The sequence below is a fragment of the Neomonachus schauinslandi genome, chromosome 4 (genome assembly GCF_002201575.2).
Source record: "Neomonachus schauinslandi chromosome 4, ASM220157v2, whole genome shotgun sequence".
In the NCBI taxonomy this organism is placed as follows: domain Eukaryota; kingdom Metazoa; phylum Chordata; class Mammalia; order Carnivora; family Phocidae; genus Neomonachus; species Neomonachus schauinslandi.
This window is the reverse complement of record NC_058406.1, coordinates 95,490,867-95,517,243: the sequence shown is the minus strand read 5'-3', so window position 1 is coordinate 95,517,243 and position 26,377 is coordinate 95,490,867. Positions and strand designations below refer to the sequence as shown.

Here is a 26,377-nt window from a genome sequence, read left to right as displayed (position 1 = left end):
GGGTTCTGTGTGTGGCCCCGGAGTCTATGCTGTCCACCACTCCAAACTGCAGACGAACGGGAGAGAAGGTTGGAAAGAAAGCGTGTAAATTCCAATATGGCGGCTAGGCTACTAATCACATGTGGCTATTCAAATTTAAATTCATGAATACTAAAAGAGATTTAATACTCAGCTTCTACATCACAGTAGCCACATGTCAAGTGCTTGATAACCATAGGCGGCGAGTGGCTGCAATACTGGACAGCACAGATTGAGGACGTTACATGTACGTCACTGGAGAAAGTTCTATTGGATAGCTCTAGCCTACATATAGTTATTCTTTTTCTCTAAACCATTTTTCTATTTATCTCTTATTGGGTCTTATAAAACTAAAACTAAATAGAGAGAGGGGAGCATAGCTTCTAGAAAGGGGCACTGACATATTGAGTATAGATCATTTAGAAAACTCAAGGGATTCTAGCTGTCCTGGAAAGAGCGTAGAGCTAAAATAAAAATGAGTAGAGAAAGGCAGCAGAGGACTTTGTTATTGGTACTATGGGAATGATGTTTCCTACCTTGGGTAGGATTCAGTTTTCGGTTTGAATATAACATTAACAAGTCTACCACCATAGTAACACTAAGTGCCCGGCACTCCCAGTTCTAAATGTGAAACTCGAACTCGTTTAACCTCTTAGGGAGGCACTATTATTACCTCCACTTTGCAGAGGAAGAAGCTGAGGTTTTGAGCGATCAAGTGTCTTGCCCAAGATCACAGACAGAACCTGATTCAAATCTAGGATGCCTAGAACCCCCCTTTTTTATCTGCTGCAACTTCTCGACACCACGACACCACAGCGCTCTACGGTGGATGTTTTTGTTATCATTCTGCCTCAGGGCATCACTATGCAGTCTGAATACTCAGAAGAGGTAAAAGCTTCTAGAAGAGCCGCAGTATTCCAAAGTGCATGCCAAGTCGTCCTCCCCATCATAATGGTGATTGGGAAAGAGTCAGCTTATAAACTGGGGCAAGGGAATTGGGCAGGGTTGGCAGAATCCCCAGCAGGGCAGGGCCTGGTGCCTTGCAAGCTACTGGCACTGAGCCAGGAAGCCCACTTGTTCGCCCTGCACATGCTCGAATGGGTCCGTTCTCCCCACAAATGACCCAGTGCTGCCTGCCTTCAGGACAAAAATGGCTTCTGGCAAGATTGCTGTGAAGTAAAAGCAAACCGGACTTTCATGATTTCTCCAGGATCCCATCCAAGCTAACTTTTTAATAAACCAAAGTATTTAGGCTTGTTCCAGAGGCTAACCTGAGTTCTACCTGAAACATTTTTTTCCTGCCATTGACTCTCAGTAACAACTAAAAGTGGGTGTAAATAATTTTCATTGATTGACACGTAAGAATCCTATTTATCTCAAGAGTAGTTCTCTCAAACTACCTTGAACAATATTAGGCTGTAAAACAAATATTGTTAAACGCCCAGTCTTTGCTCATAGGAAGCTCAATAGAGATGAGACCTCACAGCGGGCATTGTATCCCTCAGGGTAAGTGTTTACTCAGAGGGTGAGCCTGAGATAAGAGCCAGCCCATGTTGCCAGGAGGAAGTCAGAGAATGTCCACAAGGCCATTACTGTCCTGGAAATCATCGCTAGGTAAGGTAAGGCAGACCTTGGATTTCGTTCACTTCGGTGACTTGGTGGATTGGATCTTAATTCTGTACGTATTTAATCTTCACTTAATCAAGCCATCTGCTCCCTGGAATCACGAGCCAGCAGTCTGTGATATTTGTGTTGCTGTCAAAGACAACTATCCCGCCACCCTCTTTCTCCTAATTCTTGCTGATCTTTCCTCCCTCCTCCTTTGCCCTGTATTTCTTTAGAGAAAAGGCCTTGTGTAGAACCACTGAATAAACTCAACACACTTCCCACCATCTGTGTTGGATCTGCTTTGTCATGACAGCAAGCTTTCCCTCACCCCAGGTCAGTTTCTTTCCCCTGAGCCCTGAATGCCCCCAGCCCTTCCACACTGCCTCCCAGCAATGCCAGTCGATCCACACAAGTCAACTTCCTAACAACCTAAGCAAACCAAAGAAGGTATGTTTGGCTCAACTACGTAGCCCCGCATTCCTTCCAGAGATGAATAGCACACTCCTGACTCGGTCACGGTTGTGATTGCAGAATGCTACCATCAGGATGGAGAATTCAACACTGATTGGTTTTAAAATATATCCTTACCTGAAGGAAGTCTTTCGGGAATCTCTTAGCGTGAGCTTGTTCTCGTGGAATCGTTATGAGAAAAATAATAAGGAAAATCAGAAACCCTGGTCCCTAACCAGCACATTTCCAAGCTAACAGCCGCTTCATCACAGGCTGCCACAGCGCAGCCTCGCGGCCCCACCTCATCTGCACCTGAAGTCAAGGCGAAGGCAGCAAGCTTCCCTGGAGGTGGTTTTGCATGGATGTCCTATGGCACTGGGCTCTTGTACTTCTTCTGACAGAATCCTTGATTTCGAGTAAGTGCCGTCTGACTCCTCGCCTTGCTCTCACTGAATAAGGGGATGAAAATCTTGGGAGCTGGCTTTCCTCTTGGAGAAAATTAGTGTCATCTTCCAGCTTCTGACTTTTGCCTGCTAAAAGGATGGAACTCCATTACCCTTATGGTATCATAATGTGGCTTGCAATCAGATCAAGACTGTGAGTGCTCATTACCTGATTGCGTCTGGGATGGGAATTGCCACCAAGAGCAAGTATTAGCTTAAAAGCTTTGAATGAAAACTCTAGGGTTACGGTGTCATTTCCAGCTTTCTGTGACTTCATTGCAAAGAAGAGAATTGCAGATGTGGTGGGTTGTGTAGACATCTGGTGTTCACCCTGAGGAAGCAAGAATGCAAAACTGACCTTGTTCATTCTTGCATTCAAGTGCTGCTCTAATTGCCTTAGGCATTCATTAGCCTCTGCCTCTAAAGGGCCTGTGTGGCTTTGCCCTTGGTGTCCGTGCGTGAGGCATGGCACACATCCCCACAGGCTGAAGAAAACACAGAACTGATACTACATGCGCTAGTTTTGTTTTGCTTTTCTGTGGGAAAGTACTTTGCTGAGTCTGTTCAACAGTGTGTTCACACCGTGCCTTCCGAGGTATCTGTACAGTGTTTCCCAGGGGCAGATATCTTTGAAAATAGTACTTTGCAAAGGATTCCCATGGGGGGCAATCACTCCTGACAGCCTGTCTTAGTCAAGTCAGGTTGCCATTTAAAAAAAAAAAAAAAAAAAAAAAATATATATATATATATATATATATATATATATATATATATATACACCACAGAGTGCCTTACACAACAGGAATGGATTTCTCACAGTCCTGGAGGCTGGAAGGTCAAGATCAAGGTATCGGTCGATCAAGGTATTGGTGAAAGCTTTCTTCCTGCTTTCAGATGGCTGCCTTCTCACTGTCTTCACATGACAGAGACGGAGAAAGAGAGGGAGCATTCTGGTCTCTCTTACAAGAGAAGCCCATCATGGGGTCTCAGTCTCATGACCTCATCTAGACCTAATCACCTCTTAAAGGCCCCACCTCCAAATATCATCACACTGGAGGCAGGGCTTCAACAGATGAATCTAGGCGGGAGACACAACTCAGTCCATAGCACAGTCTAATTGGTACCTTTGTGAAGGCCCTCCACTCTTTCCTTGAACAGATGTCTGTTGGGAGCCTGCTCTGCACACAGAGGTTAAGTGCAGTGTACACACTGTCCCTATGCCCATGCAGCTCAGGCCTTCATTTTTTTTTAATTCCAGAAATATTTAAATAGAAATGGTTGTATGAGACATGAAGGCAGGTACATACCCAGGCCAGGGTAGGCTCCCCAGAGGAAGTGACTTCAGAGCTGACAGCTGGGGCAGGGGTGGGGAGGGGGTTAGCTAGGTAGACAGGTAGGGGAAAAGAGCTTTCTAAGCTAAAGAAATAGCAGGAGCAGAGACCCCCAAGTGGGAGAGGCAAATGAAACTGTGTGGCTAGAGGATCTGAGGACAGCTGTCCCCCATTTAGGTGAAAAAGCATGTGCTGTGTGAGAACTTCCCCAAGGAAGCTTTTTACCCAGAAAGGGGGCTTTCTGCTGGGGTTAGTAATCAGATAGCAGAGTGGTGTGTCTCAGGGTTGTGAGCAGGGTTGGCTGGCCTCCTCTGGGTGCGGGTGGGGGTGGGGGTGGGGGGAAGCTAGGCAGCCTGGGGGATCCAGTTCTGACAGCAATCTTGGCCTTTTTGCATCTCAGCACTGCCTGATTTCCAACTTAGTGCCAAGAACCAAGTTTGTGATTCATGAAATCTCTTTTTTTTAAGTTAAAAAAAAAAAGTGTCCTCAAGATAGAACATTTCATCAGCAATCCCAGAAAGTAGAAGTAAATACGGTAAAATAAAACCGAAATCCTTTAACAAGTTCTGCTTCGTGCTAAATGACCTGTTTCTGACAGATAGCCATACTTAAAGGAAACTTCTGGCCCATCCACTTTGCTTTAAATGCTCTCTGAGCAGGTCGGTAGTCCTCTCTTCTGCTACTTCTGTTTTAGAACACGAACTGTCTTCTCTAAAAACATATGCTTAAAATTTGCAATTTTGTGTCCTGCAGACTCTCTGGAATATGGTTAGAAACTGAAATCACTTGCCTGTGAAGATGCATAATATAATTGTATCTGGTGACCCCCCCCATTTAATGACATGGATTGATATGTCACTGTTCTTTCACTGCTGCTTTTTTTTTTTTTCTATTTTATTTCTTTTTAAATCATGGGCACACTTTTGCCCTCGGAATCCTGTCTCATCACATTCTCTGAGTTCCTAACACACAGTTGGCACTCAGGAAAGAAATGTGACACAAAGAAATGATGATATCCAGCATCTTCTCTTGGGCTGGTTCTGTGATTGAATTCTCACCTGCAAGGTTGGTGTCCCTCCTAGACCACCCAGGAGGAATCAGCTTCTCCACGAGCCCCTGAGATCCTCCTGAGAAGGAGCTGGATCTTCCTTTCCTATGAATCCTTGGCTCCTGGCTCACAATAAATGTTTATTAAATAACTAGCATCAAAGTCCCACTCATGCTGTTGTACAAAAAAGTCCATTCCTGGAAAAACAACATTTCTAGAGAGAATTATTCCAAAGGCGTGGGGATTGGTACTAGTCCTGGAAGCAGGGCAGCCCTCAGCAACATTCTTTAGTCAGTAGAGTGGACCCTTCTGGTCATCACTGCTCACCACATCCACTCCCCAGCGTCTCGCCTTCGGCCATCAGGTCTTTATCTCTGGCTCCTCGCTGTCTGGCATCAGGGAGCACTCATGCTCCCGATTGATGCCATCAGAATGAATAGCTCCCGTCTCCCCTCCCTCAAGGCCCTGCCATGGGCTTTCCAAGATGGTAGCAAGCTCAGAAGAAGCCATGGGCCATGCATGGTCTGCCCCAACTTGGCCTTTTCCAACCCCAGATTCCTCTCTGCCCAAGACAGGCTTCAGGTAAGGAAGCGCAGCCTTACCCGTGCAGTTCCTTCTGTCTGGTGTTTGCTCCTCCCTCCAGTCCTCCCCTGCTCAAGGACGTCAAATTCATTCTTCAAGGTGTAAATCAAAACAGAATGTCTTCTGCTGAACACCGTTTGTCGCGCCTTGGGCAGTGTGCCGCTCTTCCACTGAGCACACTTCCTGCATTATATTGCACGTACCCGTTTATGGAATTAGCTCCCATGTGAGACTGTGAGTCCTGGCTTTCATCATTGATTCCCTGAAGCCTAGCACATCCCTAACCCGGACCACAGTTGATTCCTTGAAAGACAGGGAGGAAGGGGAAGGAGATGAGAGCAGGGGCAAGAGAAGGAAAGGGCAGCCTCTCATTCCTTACTTGTTCTAACGTTGCCTGAGGGGCAATGTTGTGGCTGAGATTAAGAGAAGAAAGAACAGGGAACAGAGGGGTTTGGGTCTAGAAGGGGTTAAAATTTTTCGTGGGCCTGAAGGCCTCCCCCACGTCATTTAATGAGATGTCTCTTCCAGGGCTTGGGATACACAGAGCAATGGGACTTCATAACACTTTAGCCTTGCTCACTTTGCTCCTGACTGGTCTGGAACTGGGGTGAATTTTTTCAATTCAATTCCATTTCTAGGGTGAGGCAGATCAACCAAAGCCCAGTGACCGGAGTATTACAGGAGCCTTACAGGAATGGTGAGTTTGGAAAGACCAAAAGGCTATGTGGTCTCTGTTGATGTCACTTTCCAAAGCAGTGATCGCCGTTGTCACGAGCAACCTCAGGCCGGACGGGTCCTCACCCACGTATTCCTGACATGGCCAGTGGCTGTGTGCTGGGAGGATTCCCTCCACACAGTGATGACATTCAGTTAAGCCACAGTTTCCTTGACCAGGCAGGAAACCCGTGTGGTTTGGGGTTGGGGGTGTGGTTGAGCAAGCGCAGATTTGTTCTCGTTGCCCCGTGGCTTGAAATTGCAACCTCTCTTTTAATTTTCCATTATGCATCAAATACATCTGTGCCAGAAGTGGACAAATGTATTCCGTCTGGGATGATGATCCCAGACAGCAATAAATTAGAGTCTGTGTACAGACATGCCAAAAATGTGGCCGCATGGTAGGGTGTCCCTGGGACCAGTCACCTCCTCCACAGTCTGCTTGGTGGCTGCAAGCCTTGGCCTGATGCCTCTGTCAATAGATTTTGCTTTGTATTTGGAAACTGTCTTTCCATCAAGTCACCGCAGAGGCAAGACGGGGGGGTTGCCTGTGTGGCTTTGCTGGGCATATCTGTCCCAGGTAGCCTCGGGGAGCTTCCAGGACAGTGCCTTCCCAAGGGCATCACTCTCTTTCCTGCACAAGAACAGCAATGACCTCAAAGCTGGTTTCTTCCCAAGCTAGAACACGGCCCAAGAAAACCCTCTCCACTTTTTCTGGATTGAGTAGATAAGCTACCATATAATGCATCGAGAAAACAACATTTTTAAATGTACAAGAGTAATTACATGCTTCATGCGGACAATTTAAAAGATAGAGTGAAAAGAAAAAAGCCACCTGTAATCCTACCTTCAAAGATAAATACTGTGAATGTTTTAGCATGACTTCTTTCAATGTTTTTCCATGCCATGCTACCCTTTTAAAAATGCAAAACTCTTTTAAAGCTGGTTGAGTCCAGCTCCTTTAGTTGTCCCTCACTTTATCCAATTAGTGCTTTCCTCTGAGTGCTGGAAACTTTTACTTATTCCACATGAGAGAGTCCAGCTGGTTGAGCTCTAGCCCCTCTGACTCCTCACTGAAGTCACGCCGCTCTTCTGAAGAAGCTGGCCTGGAGGGGACAGAAGAGAATGACTAAGGCCTTCTATAAGGCCAGCCAGAGAACCCCAAAGGGCAGCCCCAGGTCTTGATATGCAGCCCTGCTAATAGAGGGACCCTGTGTACAAAGGGCTCTGGTCTGCCCCTGACTTTGATACCATTTTTCCTTATTAAACCTCTACTGGTCTGACTTCATCCTGTCCTGTTGCCAGCATCTGCGTCCGCTCTTGGGACAGGGACAGGGACAGCCTCTAAACTGTTCATCTCGTGACAGGCTAGGGACCCCCACACTAACTAGATGGGTTGGCAGAACCAGGAGGCAGTCTTTATATCTGCTTACTTCCCCGTGTGACTTGAGTCCGGAGGGTGCCCCGCGAATGTCTGTTGCTTGATTGACGTGATGCAATTCGGGATGGGTGCTTGTGGTGGGAGCCTGCCGGCAGGCAGTTGCCACAATCCTGCAATGATAGAAAAGACCGAGCATTGATGCAGAGCCTCACAAAAGCTCTCAGAGTGGCCCAGAGGAAGCAGGCAATGAGTCTACCAACCACTGCCTGCACCAGCCACACGGCCTCACTGTGAGCCGCACAGCACACAGACCATGCTTTTTCAGAAAAGTATTTTTTCCTTTCTCACTTTCCATGGAAACTCAAAATAGCAACCAAAAAAAAAAAAAAAAACCCAAAACAAAACAAAACAAAAAAACGGCCGAGCTCCCTCTCTGCCTGCAAAACCATCCCCAGGCAGGACAGTGACCGTGGAGGGCCCGGGGAGAAAGTGTCCTAGATGTCTCTGAAACAGCTTTCTAACTGGCCCTGCACACTCCTGAGGTGTGGGCAGGTCCTGAAGGTTGTGTGTTTCCTTCTAATTTAAAAGAGTGGGTTTCCACCAGGTCTGAGAGTTCATCTTGCTGTTGGCAACCCAGAGGCTGAAACACAGTCCCTCTCACAGTGATGCTGGTGAGGAGGTCTGGGGTCCCCAGCAAGGGACAACAGGGCAGGGGGCAGATGCCTTCCAGGGGGACTGTTATTGGAACATTCTTTTTGAGACGCCTCCCCGGGCTGTGCTGTCCACAGGGCAGCCCAGCAGAACGGGGACAACTCAGCTTGGAATCAGGAAACCCCAGTTCTGATAATCCCGTCAGGGACCTGGGGGGCTTTGAGCTCATCGTTTCTCCTCCTCCAGGAAACGTGAAGGGCAGACAAGCTGATTTCTAAAGGGATAGCCTTTTCCAGCCTCAGCACTCTGTGCCCCCAGCCCTCTCCTGGGCTATGTGTACCCTGTCCCCTTCCATTTGCTAAAAACCAGTGTTGTTTCCCTTTCAGTTGGCAGGGTCTGCTGTCATTGGTTTTGGACTATGGTTTCGGTTTGGAGGCACCATCAAGGATTTCTCATCGGAAGACAAGTCCCCAGAGTATTTCTACATGGGTGAGTGATTTCAGCTTCCCTGAGCTTCAGCTGGAGCTGCCCCAGAGGCTTAGAGAAGAACCTGCACCTGGACTTCCGTGGGAGGGGAAGGGAGGAGGCAAAACTGAGTCCTATAGACTCTATCTGGCCCGGGCGGCTGGAGGGGCTATGTGGTCAGGGCGGGGGAGGACCCTGCACCCCTAGCCTGCCCGCTCCTCACATGGTTCATCGAAATCAAGAAAGACCAGTGTGGGAGGACGGACCCACTGTGCTTCTTTCAGCCACCACTCATTTCCAAAGAATTAGAAGACTCCTTTTTGCCCGCTGAGCGAAGTGGATGCACCACAAAGTCAGTTACACATCCATCCATCTGGGCTGATATGGTCCCTGCCGAGTGAGGGGTTTATTTGTGATCTTGTATTTTAAGTTGTCCATGAGGGAGATATAATTCCAAGTGAAGAGACATTTCAAGGTTCAGAGGTACTCACTTCCTCTCTAACTAGAGACTGCAAAGGGCAGGGCTCCCCTGGGGATGAGGCCGCCTCCCCCACAGCTGTGGGGAAGGGGTGAGGGGTGGGGGGGTGGCCTGCAATTCTGAGACAATGTGGTAAATAGGGGCTGAGCGTTTCCCTGGGTTTAGTCCCTCTGATCTACTTCTCATCCTCTTCTGCGGGCTGTCCTCACTCTCCAGCCGAGTGCACCCAGACTCTAGAGTTCAAAAAGCCCGAAACCATTGTCACTACAGGTCATAGCCCTATGTGTCTGGCCATTCCAAGGTCTGCACCAGCCACAGAGTACATAGAGTATGGGGAGAAGCAGGGTCCTGTGCAGGTCATTTGCTCCCGGTTCGAAGAAACGCAGCGTCTGCTTCCTGGGAGGGAAGGAGCGCCCAGGCTCACTCCGAGCCTTGTAAAGGGCTGCTCACAGCTCTGCTGCCTCCTCTTCCCAGTGCCCTTCCCAAACCCAAGCCTCCTGAAGAGAGCAGCCACAGCAGCGAGGATACTTCTAGAAGAAAGTAACCACAAACCTACTATAAGATGGGCGGCAGTAAGGACAGTCCACATTTCCTCAAATCTTAGATGCAGTCTTTTGTCAAACACACAGTTATTTTAAGTTCCACTAAGAAAAGAAGAAATGCTGCCAATTCAACCATGACATACCATAAAATATGCATCCTAATTTTAGGGACATTAAAATGTGAATATGTCCAATGTATATTGAAATTGGTGAAACACGCTGAAAGAAGCGTGGAGATGGGGACTCTCCAGAGTTAGTTCAGAGTTCAACAAAGTCATCAAGGACCAAGGTTTTTTCCATCTTTCCCCTGGCCATCCTCGGGATGACCTCAAATGCATCCCCTCAGGTTTAAAAGATAGTTGCGGTGGCTCCAAGTATCATATCCTCATACAGCAATGTCCAAAAGAGGGGGAAAGAAAGGAAGTTTCACCTCACATGGCCCTTTTTAGGAATGAATACAACCTTTGTCAGAAGACCCCCAGCAGACCTCTCCTTGCAGCCTTGGCCAGAACTGTACTGTGTGCTCATGCCTGAATGAGTCCTGGCCAAGAGGAGAGCTCCTGTGACTGCCCCCTGTGACTAAAGGAGAATCACCCTGGGCTTGGGAAGGGGCCCAGGCTCCCCAGAGGGCCCCTCACACTTGGACAAAATCAGAGTTTTGTTACAAGAAGAAGCAGAGGAATCTACCATCAGACTTAACACTGAAATGCTCTTTTCCACCCACATGGTTTCCAGGTTACGCACACCCCTCTGTCCAAAGCTAACACACACACTTAACATATTTCTCCTTGAGGAACTCCTGGCTCTGTGAACCTCCTCAGAAGCGTTCTCCATCCCAGAGCAGGCCCCAGTGCCCCAGGACAAAGCTCAGCATGTCCTGGTCCTGCGCCACCTCCAGGGGACGCGCAGGAACAGTCAGGGGAAGGTAGCAGAAGGAATGCATCTCCCCTCATGTTGCTCATGGTCCTGGGGCAGCTTATTTCATAACTGTTCCCTGTGATTTCTAACTCCACTCGGCATTGTCACATCTCAATGCCCACTGGATTACCCACAGCAAAGTTTTGATCCCGCCGTAATGGGATTCTTGCCTCTACAGACATATGCAATAATAAATAGCAGACAATAATCACAAGCATATGTTAAGTGCTAATGAGTGGTACAAACAGAATCACTGAATTAAGAAGTGAGAAGGGGTGCCTGGCTGGCTCCATGGGCAGAGCATGGAACTCTTGATCTCGGGGGTCGTGAGTTCAAGCCCCACATTGGGTGTAGAGCCTACTTAAAAAAAAAAAAAAGATTCTGTGTGGGAACAGTGGTGGTATGTGCCTGTGACTTTAGCAGTCACATTAAAAAAGCATCACAGATTCAGGAGAAGCTTCTAACAACCACCTGGCTGGCTCAGTCAGTACAGCACACTACTCTTGATCTCAGGGTCATGAGTTTGAACTCCACGTTGGGCCAAGAGCTTACATTGAAGAAGAAGAAGAAGGGGAAGAAGGAGAAGAAGGAGAAGAAGGGGAAGAAGGAGAAGAGAAGAAGGAGAAGAAGAGAAAGAGGAAGAAGGAGGAGGAGAAGGAGAAGGAGGAGAAGAAGAAAGAAGAAGAAGAAGAGGAAAGAAGAAGGAAGAAGAAGAAGAAGAGGAAGAGGAAGAGGAAGAAAACACTGGGGGCCAGTGGGAGCCAGCGGGACAGGCCTCAAGATGGACGTGTGCTTGAATAAGGCCTCAGAAGACAGTGGGTTTCAGATAGGCTGAGTTAGGGAGAGCCTTATTCAGGACTCTGAGTTAGCACTGGCCAGTGTAAGGCACACAGCTGCCCATCATTTCTCTAGCCAGAGGAAGAGATGGCTCATCATTCAGGATACTCTTTTAGGGGCGTCTTCCTAACCTAGCTCCTCCAACTATATATAACTGATCCTCAGAGTGAACATTATTTTCTCTCTCTACTCTGAATTCAGTAGTTACCTGATGATGTCCTAACACTATGTCAGTCCCAACAAAACGGTGAAAATCTTTTGCTCCTGAAATTCAGGCATATAGAGGTTCAGGGTATCAGCCTTCAGTCTGTCTTCTCTTCACATGCTGTTGGCTCTGCACCGGAACCCTATTTATCTCCTCTTCCTCAGGTAGGACTCGCAAGACTTTCCATCAGAAGCTGCTTTTGTGCCCTCAGGTAGATGGGGAGGAGTCCGCCCTTCTTTAGAACCAAAACGTGGGAAAACATCCACCCGTTCACTTACAGGCAGACATTCTCCTTCAACTTGTTTGGCAATAACTAACTGCCAAACACCCAGCTACCTACCCCCCTCACCACCAAGGTTGAGGTTGAAAGATGTAAATCTCTATAATGTAATTCCTGAGCTTGAACTGGGAATTTGGGGCCGCAGTAAAGAAAAACCATTTTTATAAGACCAGAAAGACCTGGGTTATATGAAAAACATGTAAGAAAGACTGTCTCCCTTTCAATGAGGATAAACATCTGGCTATCTAAAAATCTCTTCATGGTGTTCTTAATTTGGGGATTTCATCAGGTATTTGGGTTTCTGCAAACATAGTTATGCATTGAAGCAGGGGCTCCTCTATTCTTTCCCTCTTTTTTTATAGGCTCTTCCATTTAGGAAAAAATATAATCTATTCATGGGTACATCAGCCAGCCTCTATAGTCCTGGGCTCTGGAGTTACACAAAAGAGGATGAGAACGCTATACTCGCTCCCATGTATCTTCGCGATCTATTCGAAAAGACTCACAGAGTTAACAATGTAAATTCTAATGGAAACGAGCGTGTAACTAAATGCCAGCTAAGTGGTATTTGCCGTGGGTACATCAGGGGTCATTCTAAACCAGCGAGGTGAGGATGTGATTTAGGTTTGAAAGACCAGGCTGTCATCAATGAGTGGAAGACAAACAAGGGCAGCAGAGGTTGTTGGGCAAAGACTGCAAAGGCGCATCCAGGGGATGGTGATCAGCAAGCCCAGGCTGGACAGAGGACTCTGGTTGGAGTGGAACAGATTGGGGCAAGGTGGGAGGTAGGATTAGAAGTGCCAGGGAGGGAGGGAGAGGACAAACACACAGGACCCTGAACGTCATTTGGTAAAGCAACAGAGGGATAATTCAGGGTTTGGGGGGAGGTACGATCGGCGCTGCATTTTAAAGAGATGGGGATGAGAGGGGAGACAGAAAAGAACATGCTAGGTGACTGATACCGTCAGACAGAAGGGCATCAGCGTGGTGGTTGTCAACAGTGGAATGAGAGGGGAGACAGAAAAGAACATGCTAGGTGACTGATACCGTCAGACAGAAGGGCATCAGCGTGGTGGTTGTCAACAGTAGGAACTGTGAAGAAAGAGACAGGAAGACAAGCAACGTTATTAAACGTTATTATTAGACAGTATGAAAGTCAGGGACAGAAGGAATCAAAACGGTCAAAGATATCAGTGATAGAAGAGTCAAGCCTAGCAGGAATAATTCATGATTCTCAGTGGGAACCTGAGTTGCAGAAGGAAGGGCTCCTGCTCGGGCGGTGGGGGGGGGGGGGGAGGTGGTGCTGTGAACCTGAGGTGCAGTGTGGGGAGCACCCTCTGTCCGCGTTGGCCCACAAAGTGCTGATAGCAATTTCACACGTGTCGATTTGGGTCCAACGTAAGAAAACCTTTTTCATGTTTTTATAAGCCCAAGAAACTGAGCAGACTCCCACAATAAGAGTGAACTTTCCCCTACATTGGTATTTACTTAACCACTAACGTGGCAAAAATCAGAATGGAGTGTTTGTCAGTTCGGGAGGTTCCAGGGTTGAGTAGGAGGGGAACTAGTTCCATGCAGACATTCCAGATCCTATTTGCTAATCTAAACTGAAGCAATATGAACGGCCCAAGATGCAAGAAATGTCATATCTTGATGGACACATCTGTCAGGACTCTTTTCATTACAAGTCACAGAAACTTGACACAGGCTATCTTGAGCAAAACAGAAATTTCTTGACTTGCAAAACCGAGAAGTCCAGGATTCGTGCTCGTCTCGGGGGTGCAAATGATGGGGTCGGAGTCCAGCCTATACCCGTCTCTTCGCTCTGCTCCCCTTTGGCTCCGTTCTCGGGCAGGGTTTCTCCAGACGTGGTAACATGGCTGCTCACAGCTCCAGGCGCCAGCTCCCTAGTAACCCTGGCAATGGAGGTACCTACTTCTTTCATTCCAGCAGCTCCGACGAAAACCCTGAGCCTCACTCTGCTTGGCAGTCTTGGATCCAGGGCCTGTTCCCACACCAGTCATTGGGATGGGCTCATTGGCCCAAGTCTGGGCTTCACATCTGCCTTAAAGGCTAAAGTCCACAGGGACTGAGCAGAGAAGGTTTGTTTCTCTCACAGAGATGAAGAGGAAGTGAATGCTGGCTAGGGAAAACAACAGTCTATATGGCAGGGCCTGAGTCCTTCTAGTGTGTTCTTGGTGGCCTGGGGCATGGATGTGGGTTCACCCACCCTTAATTCTTCCTCAGCCACACCTCCCCTCCCCGGGTCTGCCCTTGAGTGGCCGGTGGTGAAGATGCTCGTGGTCAGTGCTCCAAGTTCAGGGAAACATGTTATCAAGAATCTTAGCACTAGGGGCGCCTGGGTGGCTCAGTCGTTAAGCGTCTGCCTTCAGCTCAGGTCGTGATCCCAGGGTCCTGGGATCGAGCCCCGCATTGGGCTCCCTGCTCCGCGGGAGGCCTGCTTCTCCCTCTCCCACTCCCCCTGCTCATGTTCCCTCTCTCACTGTGTCTCTCTCTGTCAAATAAATAAATAAAACCTTAAAAAAAAAAAAAAAGAATCTTAGCACTAGGTAGAATAAGGAAACGGAACCAGTGAGGAAACAACGGGGGTTGGCAGTCAGCCATGGTTTTCCAGCTCTTCGTGGTGGGGCTCAGCCCACAACCCAGGTCTGCCGACACCCCGGCTTGTGCTTGTTCTGTTTCCCCTGGACAGTAGCAACGAACAGTCCTGGGAAGTCAGAGACCTCCTCTCCACTCCAGATATTTCTTATAATATAAATGGAGCCATATACATGTGTGCAGAAATTGGTATTTCTTTCCTCAATAAATAATTGTCTAGATAGGAAAGATACCTGCTCTCTGGCAATAAAACAAGAAGAAAAATACACCAGGACACCATTTGTGGACTTAACAGAGCAAACAGTGTGAGGTAATAGGACTTTCAAAAAGAAGCAGGCCCAGATTTTGGAAAATCTCGCTTCATGTCACAGAGTGGCAGTCACTGAGCTGTGTGTTTTCTTTTCAGAATAAGTGCCAGAGCAATCAGCCCACGAAACTCTTATCACCCCTTTGTTAAAGAGTGTCGGGGAACAGGCTTGGCACATTCAAGTGGCTCTTAAAGAAATAGAGCCTCACGGCCTAGAGTGAACACGTGGCCTAGCTCCCTGCTTCTGGGCAGATGACTGCCAGGCTTTGTAGGAGAACTTTCTCTCTGTCCTTGATGGGGGGATGCTTTCCTGTCTGGGATCCTTGCTTCTTCCTTGTGACAGAGAGAGGTTCCCTTCTTGCGGTAAAGATCCACCCTGATGTCACAGCTGGGGACAGGGTGGAGAGATCCAGCCCTGAGCCCTGAGGGGAGCAGGGGCGGAGGGCAACCAGACTTCCACCTGCCGCCCCTTCTCAAGGTCCTCTGAGTCCCGGCCAAGGTCTGGAGGCTGGTGCAGGATATCTGTGTCCCTGGAGTGCTAACATGGAGAACGGAGAGCCTGCCAGAGAGGAACCGCTGGGATAACTTGGGGTTTCCTGCACTCTCTCTGCTGTAGACTCTCTCAGCAAACTCCTGGGGGGAAGCTCCCCTACCTTCTGTCTTCCAAACTCCACCAACCTGCCCCTTGGACTTCCTGTTACAGTCCCTCTCCAGGGGCTGCCTCCTGGAGGGACAGACACTGCAGGGGGCTCTTTCCAGGAGCGCTCAGTGGGGAGCCGGCCCCTCAGGCCTCAGAAGCCTGGACAGGGCGCGGGTGCTGGAGCACATGAAGCCATGTCTGTGAGCCGAGGACGTTGGCAGGTTTTCTCCCCGAAGGGGCTGCCCTCACAGACAGCAACCCCTTGGCTCTCCAGGGTCACAGGCTGACCCGTAGCTGTCTCTCCCTGTTGAATTCAGAGTCCGGGAGCCTGGTTTCAATTGCGCCTGGACGTTATGTGTAAGGAAGGGTTCCAGTGCTGAATGCTGAGGAGCTGGCTTGCCTTTTTCAAAACTCTGACTCACTCCGATCGTATTTTTTTACTTCTTGGTTTTCAGTTGTACCTGAGAGTCGTGGTGGTTGCAGAAGAGAGGTGCTATAGCTTACATGGTTGAGAGTTTCTCCAAAGCACTTTTACAAGTTAGATTATTATTTCCATATCACAGATAATGAAACTGAGGGAGAAGATGTACTTAAAGGTCAGTTGACAGGCGGATCTCTAGCTCCCAGCCCTGTATTTTCAGAGACAAACCCAGACATCATCCATTAGAGACTCCGCAAGCCCTTTTCTGAAGGAAGAAGAAAGAAGAGCACCCTCATGACATTTATAAATTGCTAAGTGAACAGCCTTTTAGCTGAGAGCCCCCATTCTTCTGAGTTCCCACTGGAATTGTGCCAGAGGAGTTAGGCTGTGTACCTTGGAGCAGACTCGCTAGCTCGGGTCCAATTTTGCCCCTCACGAGCTGGGCAGTCTCTGGCAAACGCCTTAAATTCTCCGTGTCTCAGACTCCTGGCTGTGAAATATGAATACTAATATGCCACAGACCTCATAGCGTGAGGTAACAGAAGAGCACGCTTAAGTGCAGCACCTGTTGTGTAGGTTGTATTATTCTGATGTAGGTAGGTGATTGTGCTCCTCAGTAAAGGAAGGAACCAGCCTACAGCAGGCACGATTACACGGGAGGATGCGAGAAGGAAAGCCAGATAAAGGAGTGAGTGCTTTAGATGCCGTCCGTGTAGTCAGAATGAGAGACTGGTTGATCACATTGAGGCTTCTCGGGAGGCAGGTTCCCGAGCTGATGCCTGTCAGGGGCACAGTGTGGGTGCTGCACAGAGAGGCTGAGGTGCCAGGAAGTGGCAGTTGTCACTCTAGGGCTGAATGACTCCGTGACTCATACATGTTAAGCTCCATACAACTGTACTCAATAACGATAGCTGTTATTTACATAGAGCTCAAGTCTTTACCTTCCCCATAAGCTAAGTCCCGTCCCGTATTCTAGATACATATAAATTATGTGCACCCAGGGCAAGCTGGGAGGGAGGGAGAGTTGCCCAGAGGCAGAGAAAAAACATTCTTAGATGACAAATGGTCATTAGCCGGGTCTGTAAAACTGTCCGCGGCCAGAAAGCCACGGAAATTGATGACCATGCCACTCTTCAGTCCCATAAAGGTGGGAGCCATTTTTTTTCCCCAAACCAATTGATTACATTTATTTACATATCACAAAGAAAGGTAGAGAACTTGAGCATTCAGTGTGGACTATGTTCTTGGTGACTTACATACATTATCTTTTTAAATTCTTACAACCATATAAAGTAGGTATTTTTTCAGAAGAAACAGAAATGTGGAGATGAAGAAACTTAACCAAGGGCACACAACTAATGAGTGACAGAAGTAGATCACAAGATCTGACTCCAAAAACCATGTCCTTTTCATCTCAACACACTGCTTCTGGTAAATTCAATAAGCCGTCAGCTTAAAGACCAGAGAAAGGAGATGGAAAACTATAGCAGCTAACACTGTTGGGAGCTAGAGAGATACAATCTGCAACAAATTATGGAAATTAAATATATATATATATATATAATGTATATTATTATGTGTATGTATATTACTTGTATATGAAACAGGACAAAATTCCTGAACCATTTCTGGTAGAGGATGTGCCTTAACTTGTTTCAGAATGAATTGCTCCCAAGACATTCTGAATCCAAAGTGGGGAGTCCTTTTAAAATGAGTTGATACAGACAAGGCTTTTTGGTTGCTGGGGAAAGGCCTCAGGAATTGGAGCTGCTGGGTCAGTTCCAGGGTGTGTTTGCTCTGAGTTCTAGGATTCCGGTAGCCTAAGAATGGCCTACTATACAAATAAGCAGATTTTCTTGGGGTGGGGGTGGGGTCATTATTCTAGAAGGACAAGGATTGTTGCCCGAGGGTTGAGTGAGCTTGTGTGCAGCTCGGGGAACAACTGTGTCCTCCGCAGGCCCCACGCCTATGTCCACCGCACCCCAGCCTCCCCAGGAGCAGCCCTCTTTCCTGTGTTCCAGACTCCCAGGAACCGTTCTCAGGGTGTGCAGCCATGCGCTCATCTGCCCGACCCTGAGAGAGCGCCACCCTGTGGCGGCTCGCTGGGGGTCTGTTGAGATGTATTCCTAGCATGTATCTCTCAGCAAAGATGGGCAATGGCAGACCGCCAGGCTGATAAAGAATTCTGTCTTGTGCTGGGCATATTAGGTCGGGTGAATAGGGTTAGTTGGTGGACTTAAGTAAACAGAAAGACAAATATGAGAACCCGCAAAAGCACCAAATGGAGAAGAGCAGGGCCAGGGCAGGTCGCGGTGAATTCCCCTGTGGCAGGAGCCCAGGCTCGAGAAAGATCCAGGTGGGCCCGGGCCCTAGGCTGTAACTCTGAGCAGAATCTGTAGAGGGAAATCAAGGTAATAAGGCCGCCCGCGAGTGAGACATTTTGTGAGGGGACTGAGTAAGGTGAGGGTGTCCCCCTGCCTGCAGCCTGTTGGGACAGGACTGGAATCGGGCCTCCAGGCCCGACCCCCGGAAGCAAAACAGAAATGGAACCCTTGCCTCGCCTAACAGGCTTGTTCCAGAAGCCAGTGAAATGATGAAAATGAAGGAGCTTTGAAAAAGAAAATGTTGGGCGCCTGGGTGGCTCAGTTGGTTAAGCAACTGCCTTCGGCTCAGGTTGTGATCCTGGAGTCCCGGGATCGAGTCCCACATCGGGCTCCCTGATCAGTGGGGAGTCTGCTTCTCCCTCTGACCCTCTTCCCTCTTGTGCTCTCTCTCACTCTCTCTCTCTCAAATAAATAAATAAAAAATCTTAAAAAGAAAATGTTTAAGACAATAAGGTGTTGAGGCAGCGGAGCCTGCAATAGCCCTGTTTTTAATAGGGTGTCATTTCTCGCGTGACCACATCCATTCCCCACGAAATCCTGCTTTTGGTGGAGAGGAAAGGGGAGGAGGGGGCCGAGCCGGCAGAGCAGGACTGCAGACGCTGCAGGGCTTCCCGGCCCCCGGAGGCCCTGAGAACAGCCTGGGTGGTACCGGAAGTGCAGCAGCCTGGCCTACCACCCCGTCTGTGTCAGGGACCCGACAGATCTGCCCACAAACCACCGGCAGCACCCCAGAGGGCCCCCCCAAGGCACCCCGCGGGCGGGTGGGCTCAGGCTTCCCCCCCAGAGGTGGATCGCCCGGCTCCCCACCCTTTCAGAGAATGGGAGGGGTTTCCAGGTGACTCATATGAATACAATGCAAAAAATAAAATAGGGACAATTACATTATTCTAAGCAAGTCAAGGACCAGCCTCACATTGTGTTCTAACTTATCTCCGGATCAGAAAAGGAAGTAAGAAAGGGCTTGGCTTTATTTCTCTCAGAACAAGAACATTTCTGTCCTTTGCTTTCTCCGTGAGAACACCGGTTCCTAGGAAGTCGTAGTAACTTGAGTAGTAAGGAAAATGAGCGCCCACGTTGAGGCTGCCATTATCGCGGGGAGGCGGGGCAGGGTAGGCTAATGGTGACGGGATGGCTTTAGAGGCGGATGGGTATTTTTATCCCAGCTCTATGACCTTGGGCAAATCGCTTAACCTTTGGGGGCCTAGTTTCTCTAGAAAATGGATATAATAACGGTACCTTGCCTTACGAAGATCAAATTAATAAATCTGCGCCAGTTGCTGTGCCCAGAAAACAAGCCCTTCGTAAATGTAGCTAATATTGTATTCGTACGAGTATTTGGTGTGTGTTACCTTGTCGCCTCCTCTCCTTGGCTGTTTTCTTGGAACATTGCAACCTCCCGTGTGCCCAGCGTACCTGGTGATGCCCTCTAAAGTGTGTGATTCTCACAAAACTTTTCGGCCTTATTGCTGTGTCCTCTCCCCCCCCCACCCCCCCACCCCCCAACTAGAGCCTCTCTCTTCTGTCCCATGGTGTCCCTGCTTCCCCATCTGGGCAGACCATCAGCCCTTTGTCCTCCCGGTCTCTCCTATGATGGCGACAGCCATTAATTCCTGAGTGCCATGAGAGCCCAAGGGGCTCCTAAGGAGGTGTGGGTTTGTGTCCTGGCTCTGGCACTGATCCTGACCGCCCCTGGGCTCAACGGCATCACTTTTACGCAAATGATAGTAACAGCCACTTGACAGGGGCGGTGGAGATCTGGAAGGTAAAGTGCCTGGCATGGGGGTGGCGTGTGGAGGTGATTAAGAGCATGCGCTGTGGGACTCGGACAGCTGAGGTTTCCAATCCTTGTGGCTCAAGTGATGGTGAGGAGGTCCCTTCACCTCCGTAAGTACCAGCTTTCTCTGTTCCCTGGGGATAACCGTAGCCCCTGCCTCTCAGGATCCCTGCGCAGGGCCCGTCAGGTGCATGCAACAGGTGTTACCCATTACATTATCCGCAGCGGACGTGACACCCGGCCGAGGCGGCCCCCTGGAGCGGCCGGGGAGCCCGCCGGCTGAGGGTCAGCGACTCCTCTGACTCTTCCCCGCAGGGCTGTATGTGCTGGTTGGAGCAGGGGCCCTGATGATGGCTGTGGGCTTCTTCGGGTGCTGCGGAGCCATGCGGGAGTCGCAGTGTGTGCTCGGATCTGTAAGTGGGGCGTCGGGGGAGGGAACTGGTCTGAAGCGGGCCCCCAGATCTGGCCTCCAGCGCCAGCTCCTGGGGCCCGCTGAGACCTTGGCACTCACTCCCTCCTCCCTGAGTCTCCGTTTCTCCATCTCTTGCTTAAGAATAATATTATCTTTGTCCCTGCCTCATATGGAAAGTATGAAAAATATGAGGTCATTAGCGTGAAGATGTTTGGGGAGGAAAAGTGCCTAATAATTGTAAGGGATAATTATGATTGCTCTTTCAAAATTATTTCACAGTGAGGGAGGCAGCTAAGGTTCCTATAGTCAGGGAAGTGCTGTTAACTATAAGAAAAGAATTGCTGTTTGAGATCAGTAACTTCACCAAACATCCCTCTTGTAGTTTATTTTATTAAGCAGCCTCTGTCCTGAAAGAAAGAGAGAGAGGGAAAGAAAGAAAGAAAGAGGAAAGGAAAAGAAAAGAAAAGAAAAAAAGAATGAATTTTAGTTACTACTATACATCCAATACCAGAGTGACCTGAGGGAGACAAGGAGAAGGAAGAGGGGCTGGAAGAGAGAATGATTTTGTCTGTCTCCACAAGGGGTCTAGAAACAGCAATTTTAGGGGGGCAGTCTCTCCTTACTTGTTGCAATCTTTGACTTTTAACTGTGGCTGATGCTTCTGATCTCTTGCTGAGCAAAATATCTAATTCATCTCCTCAGTCCTCCATTCTTCCTGTCTTTCCCCTGTTGCTGAGCATCCCTGTCATTTATCACTGAACACAGAGCAGACCCAAGAGACCAGAAGAGAAATCTGTCCAGGAGGACAGCCCTCACTGCCACTCCCACTCCCCAGAGAAGCCTCACAGCCCACACAGTCTGGGCCCCTTCTTCCCCAAGCCCAGGCCCCACCAGTTGCTCCCTATGTCCTGGCCTTGTTTTATATCTTTATGGAATCTCTTTGGTTCATCAAGAATTCATTGAGCACCTAGGTGCCAGGCACTGTTTTAAGTGGTGGGATTTCTTTATCACTACCTGAAATTATCTAACTCACTTTTTTATTGCTTTACTCATTTATCATACTTCCCATTTTCTTTTTTTTTTTTTTTTACTATTATGTTCAGTTAGCCAACATATAGTACATCATTAGTTTTTGATGTAGTGTTCAACGATTCATTAGTTGCGTGTAACACCCAGTGCTCATCACAACACGTGCCCTCCTGAATACCCATCACAACACGTGCCCTCCTGAATACCCATCACCTGGCTACCCCATGCCCCCCACCCCCCTCTGAAACACTCAGTTTGTTTCCCGGAGTCTAGAGTCTCTCATGGTTTGTCTCCCTCTCTGATTTCTTCCCGTTCAGTTTTCCCTCCCTTCCCCTGGGGTCCTCCGCGCTATTCCTTATGTTCCACATATGAGTGAAACCATATGATAATTGTCTTTCTCTGCTTGACTTATTTCACTTAGCATAATCCTCTCCATGTCGATGCAAATGGTACATATTCTTCCCATTTTTCTAATAGGAGGTCCGTGATAGCAGAGATGTGGGGATCATATCTTATTCACCGCTGTATACCCAGGGCCAAGGACAGTGCCTGGTGCAGAGTAGATGCTTAATGATAATTGCTGAATGAATTAATGAGCAAGTGAATGAATGAACAAACTACAGGGGAATGGAGGTAGATGCTTCCTACCAGATCAATTCAAACTAATAAGCTCGCCTAATGTTGTTTTTTTTCCAAATGAAACTAGCATTAAAGAGGCCAAATATATTGAAAACGTATTGAGTTAATGAAGTGAGTATATTCTCTTCTCTACAGTTCTTCACCTGCCTACTGGTGATATTTGCTGCTGAAGTAACCACTGGAGTATTTGCTTTTATAGGCAAGGATGTAGTAAGTAGAAATTACAATTTCTTTTTACGATGGTTAAAGGCTTTCTTTGCAGCAAAGGTTATGAGAATATTACACCCACAATGATATTGGAAAACTAACCCCCAAGATAATCGTTTACACATAACTTTTTAACCTAGAAGTATTATGCAGACCTGTGCATATTGTATGTATAAGTGTGCATACATTTACTTGCACACATTTTTCTGAGGAGATAGTTCATAGCTTTCATTAACTCTATAAAAGAGTCTATGATTTCTTTTAAAGGATCTCTAGTTTAAGATGATCCCATTTGTAATGGGGAAGTGGGTAGATTGCACACATGAGAAAGAGGGATGGAGAGGAACATGCATTTTCATCCCTTGTTAGACTATCATTTGTCCATAGGGCTTGGCCTGAAAAGAGGTCACGTCATCCTCAAAGACCAAAGCCCGACCTGCTGTGTGTTGGTGAAACCAGTTTATTTAAATTGGTGTTCAAACTACAGGTGTCCAAAATAGGTTATCAAGAGAACCCACAGAGGAAATGGCCTTTTCAGAAGGGACACACTGTGTTAAGACACTCTGTGGGAAAGCAGGGCATGAAAAGGAGGAAGAATGGAATCTTAAGTTTACTGTATTTCACGTAAATTCATGTGCTATCAGTATTGTGTTTATGAACTTTAGATTTCTTTTAAAAATGGTAAATATGTAGAATAAATAAATATCACCTCCTTTGGAATATTTCTAAAGTAACTGGTTCTATCTTTCGGTTGGAGGAATTGGATCTTAGGACCTTTTGAGATGCTATGGATGTCAGATCACCTGCCTTTATACCAGAAAAAGCATTCCCTAAGTTTCATATTATATTTGTATGCTGAACCAGTTTTCCTTGGTCATGAATATTTTTCAAACCATGTCATGAATAGACATGAGTACTTTTAACCAGTAGGGTACCAAGAAGGCGTAAGTTACCACTCTGGCTATACATCAAAATCTCCTGGGTAGGCCCAGGAGTCTGGGGGCTGATGGATGCTGATGTCCATTCAGGTTTGAGAACCTCCGCTCTAAGAAATCTTTCTAGTCTATGAAAGTTATTCTTGGTTAGTCTATCCTTCCATCTCCAAAAGTATCCGAGAAACTCCAGAGTCTGTAATTTGTCCCATATTTGGAGAATTGTCTTAAAATACAGATAAACATAGGGAAAGGGTGTATTTTCCAAGGGTAAGGAAGAGGGGTTTTCCTTGATGAAATGAGAATGTTTGAAACTTCCCACTCACTGTCCCCTTGGTTTCCTGGTATTTTTTCAGGCTATACGACATGTTCAGACCATGTATGAAGAGGCTTATAATGATTACCTGAGAGACAGGGAAAGGGGGAACGGGACTCTCATTACCTTCCACTCAACAGTAAGTAACTTTACTTCTTCTTTAAAATCGTATCTTCTAAAGAGCATTCATTAGCCAGCTTCTCTCCCATCACCTGGATCAGGGTAAATTTGGTGAAATGAAGCCTTAGCCTGTATTTCAGCCCTCACGGGAGCCACAGTTGACAGTCTGTGTAGAACCTAGAAGAGGAAGAGGCCTAACACAGAGGGTTCACGAGAGGAAGTCAAGAAATGTGCCCCAGAGAGACAAAAGAGCACAAATAAGAACACTCAGAAAGCAGCCCAAATAAATACCAAGGTCTCTCAAAAGGTGGCCTAGTGGTGTAACAGAAACAACCACGACCTTCAAGTCAGACAAGCTCAGTTCTAGCTGCAGCCCTGCCACTGAGCAGCTTCATGACCTTGAGCAAGTTCCTTGTCTCCCTGATAATCATTCAGCTCCCCATTTGTAAAATGAAAGGGCATGGACACAGCCATGCTCCCTTTATCCTGGAACGTTCCATGGGACTGTGCTTTCAGTGCAGTGCTGAGGGCTGCACACAGTTAACCAAGGAGGGCGCACAGAGGAGATGGGCCAGGCCAGAGTCTTAAGCCCTGCGATATGGAGAAGTAGCTATGAACTCCTGTGCCAAGTGCTATCAGGTAGCGCCATTCTTGTTCATCACGGGAATGTCCTGGAAGGTGCAAACCATTTCTCCTTCTCAGCCTCAACTGCCCCCAGGACATCAAGCAGCACACACTCTCCTTTGTCCTGGAAGGGCCAGCCATAGGCAGGCTACGTGTTCGCTGGCCAGCCTTCAGGCCCTGACCTGTCAGCCTCCAGGGTTTATTTACTGTGGTCACTTCTCCTCTCCATCCCAGACTGTCCCCAGTTAATGAGCCCTTCCCGAAGCTCATAAAACTTTAGCTACTCAGCAGGTTAAATTACCCCCAGGCTGAAAAAAAAAAAAGAACCTGAAGACCGAATTCCTGTCTAAAAAACAGCAATTTACACAGACACCGTCAATTGCCTTCTCGCTTTGTTTGGGTTGCCTTGAGTCACTTCCCATCGGAAAACTCAGAAAACTTTACAGAAGTCCTTTTCTTGTTTTGCTAGCACGATTATGTGAGTCTTCACTGTCTTTCTAGAAAGGGCAGTTTGGGTTGCAGTGACTGGGCCCCCCGGGGCCTCAGCAGTGACGCCCAGACGTGTAGCTCCCACTTCTCCCTCCTGTGCCCTAAAAACTCTTCTCTGACTCTAGTTTCAGTGCTGTGGAAAAGAAAGCTCTGAACAGGTCCAACCCACATGCCCAAAGGAGCTTCTAGGGCCCAAGGTAAGCTTCTCTACCAGGGTCCCTATCCCACCTGTCATGCAAATGGTTCTAGCCCATGACTCTAGGAGGCCCTCTCCCGGGGACTTCTGTGCCTCAGCTCTATTCTATGTAAACTAAGTGAAGCACGCCAAGTCCCAGTGTCCTGGTACCCTGGGAAACGATGGTATGCTGACTTGCCCATAATGGGGCAAATGCTGTGGCATTAATTAAACTTGCCAGGGCCAGGGGTGTGCACCCTGAGAATGTTGCCCCACTCCTCTCCGTGGAAGTCACTGATAAATGCTTCACTTATTAAGTGCTGTGTGGCAGGCACCGTGCCAGGTTCTGAAAACTCTCAGCTGAAGAACATGGGCCTTGTGTCCGTGGCCTCGCAGACTAAGTCAGGGGAGAAGGTGCTCTGCCTGGTCTGTACAGAGTACAGTGGACACAGTGGTATTAGGAAAGCTTCACAGAGGCTGGAATCCTTGAGCTGCATTTTGATAAGGGAAGGTCATCCCAGGCCCAGAAAGCAGCAGGAACGGAGGCGTGGCAGAATGGAACTCCAGGAAAATAGGGACTCCAGAGGGGGTGGTGAGGGACGTGTTTGGGGAGGTAGACAAAGGCATGATTTTACACCTGGAAGGTTGGGACAGGTGTTGCTTTTAGCAGAGGATTAACATAGTGTTGTATCGTAGAAACAGTACTCAGGCTGCCGGATGCGACAGATAGAATAGAAGGTTGGAGAGTGAGGGAGGGAGGCCGCTTCAGTGACACTTGTGGTCACCCTGGTAGGAGAGGATGAGGAGCTAATGCAAGTGACAAGCAGTAGGAAGTGAGAGGAAGCAGCAGATTCCAAAATGTTCAGGGTGGAATCCACAGGCCTCTTGCATGTGAGTGGGGAGTGGGAGGGAGGAAGGTAAGACTTCAGACTTCTGCTTGGGCAGAATGGGTGGGTAGAGGCTCTGCTCCCCGTGAGAGGTGAATATAGGGAAAGGAGCAGATCCTGGGGCAGTTTTGGTCAAGTTTGCCCTTTACGTGCCTGTGGGACTTACACGTAATCTGAGCTAAAGATAGGTGTAGGGATCCCAGCATAGTGGTGGTAGCTGAAGCCATAGCAGTAGAAGGGAGCCTCCAGGGAGGTTGTGTAGAGTAAGGAAGAGGTGGGCTGGAAACCCTGTCATTTAAGGGGTAAGCAGAGGACAAGAAACCAGAAGACTGTGAAGGAGGAATCGGACTGGGGAGAGTCCAAAGACAGTGGCGTCTGGGAAGTGAAGGAGGAGAGTTTGTCCATAGAGTCCAATGCTGGGAAGAAGACAGAGAAATGAAGGCCGGAAATA

At 48.1% G+C, this 26,377-nt stretch overlaps 1 protein-coding gene across 3 annotated transcripts in view; it reads left to right on the top strand.

Annotated features, from left to right (window-relative positions):
- Positions 1–26,377, top strand: part of TSPAN2 (tetraspanin 2) — a 52,967-nt gene that overhangs the window by 7,171 nt on the left and 19,419 nt on the right. For 2 of the 3 annotated variants that reach the window (XM_021690218.1, XM_021690220.1), the window contains exons 2-6: positions 8,613–8,715; positions 20,412–20,509; positions 22,312–22,386; positions 23,672–23,770; positions 24,990–25,061. In XM_021690218.1, coding sequence (XP_021545893.1) covers positions 8,613–8,715; positions 20,412–20,509; positions 22,312–22,386; positions 23,672–23,770; positions 24,990–25,061 — 447 coding nt within the window. The remainder of the gene's footprint in view (positions 1–8,612; positions 8,716–20,411; positions 20,510–22,311; positions 22,387–23,671; positions 23,771–24,989; positions 25,062–26,377) is intronic. The other variant, XM_021690219.1, reaches the window with a different exon arrangement.